General features: G+C 78.2%; 1 protein-coding gene across 11 annotated transcripts in view; it reads right to left on the bottom strand.

Annotated features, from left to right (window-relative positions):
- CAMK2G (calcium/calmodulin dependent protein kinase II gamma) overlaps nucleotides 1-206 on the bottom strand; it is a 72233-nt gene extending 72027 nt beyond the window's left edge. For all 11 annotated transcript variants that reach the window (XM_044659058.1, XM_044659057.1, XM_044659061.1 and 8 more), the window contains exon 1: nucleotides 79-206. In XM_044659058.1, coding sequence (XP_044514993.1) covers nucleotides 79-143 — 65 coding nt within the window. In that variant the 5' untranslated portion in view covers nucleotides 144-206. The remainder of the gene's footprint in view (nucleotides 1-78) is intronic.
- Nucleotides 207-422: the final 216 nt, after the last annotated feature.

Raw genomic sequence — 422 nt, 5'->3', positions numbered from 1 at the left:
GCGGGGCCGGTGCAGGGCCGGGGGGGCGGGGGGAGGAGCCGCAGGAGCGCCCGGGGGCGGGGGGAGTCCGAGCCGTACTTGCCGAGCTCTTCGTAGAGCTGGTAGTCGTCGGTGAAGCGGGTGCAGGGGGCGGTGGTGGCCATGCTGGCGGGGCGGGCACGGCTGCGCTGCCCGCTCCGATCTCCGTGCACAGTCACCGCCGCCCGGCCGAGAGGGAGCAGGAGGAGGAGACGGGGCTGAGCCCAGCAGCACCGCGAGACTTTACCGGGGAGCGAAGGGGGGAGGGACACCCCCGCTGCCCGCCCCCAGCCCGGCCCGCCCGCCCCCGGGGAGGGGCCTCTCGCAGGCGCCCCGCCCCGCCGGGCAGCCGCCTGCCCAGCCTGGGCACTGATGGACCGACGGCTGGGGCGGAGGAGGGGGGA

This window comes from Gracilinanus agilis, chromosome 2, assembly GCF_016433145.1.
Source record: "Gracilinanus agilis isolate LMUSP501 chromosome 2, AgileGrace, whole genome shotgun sequence".
Lineage (NCBI taxonomy): Eukaryota > Metazoa > Chordata > Mammalia > Didelphimorphia > Didelphidae > Gracilinanus > Gracilinanus agilis.
Note: the sequence above shows the minus strand (reverse complement) of the source record. Positions and strands in the feature narration are given on the sequence as shown.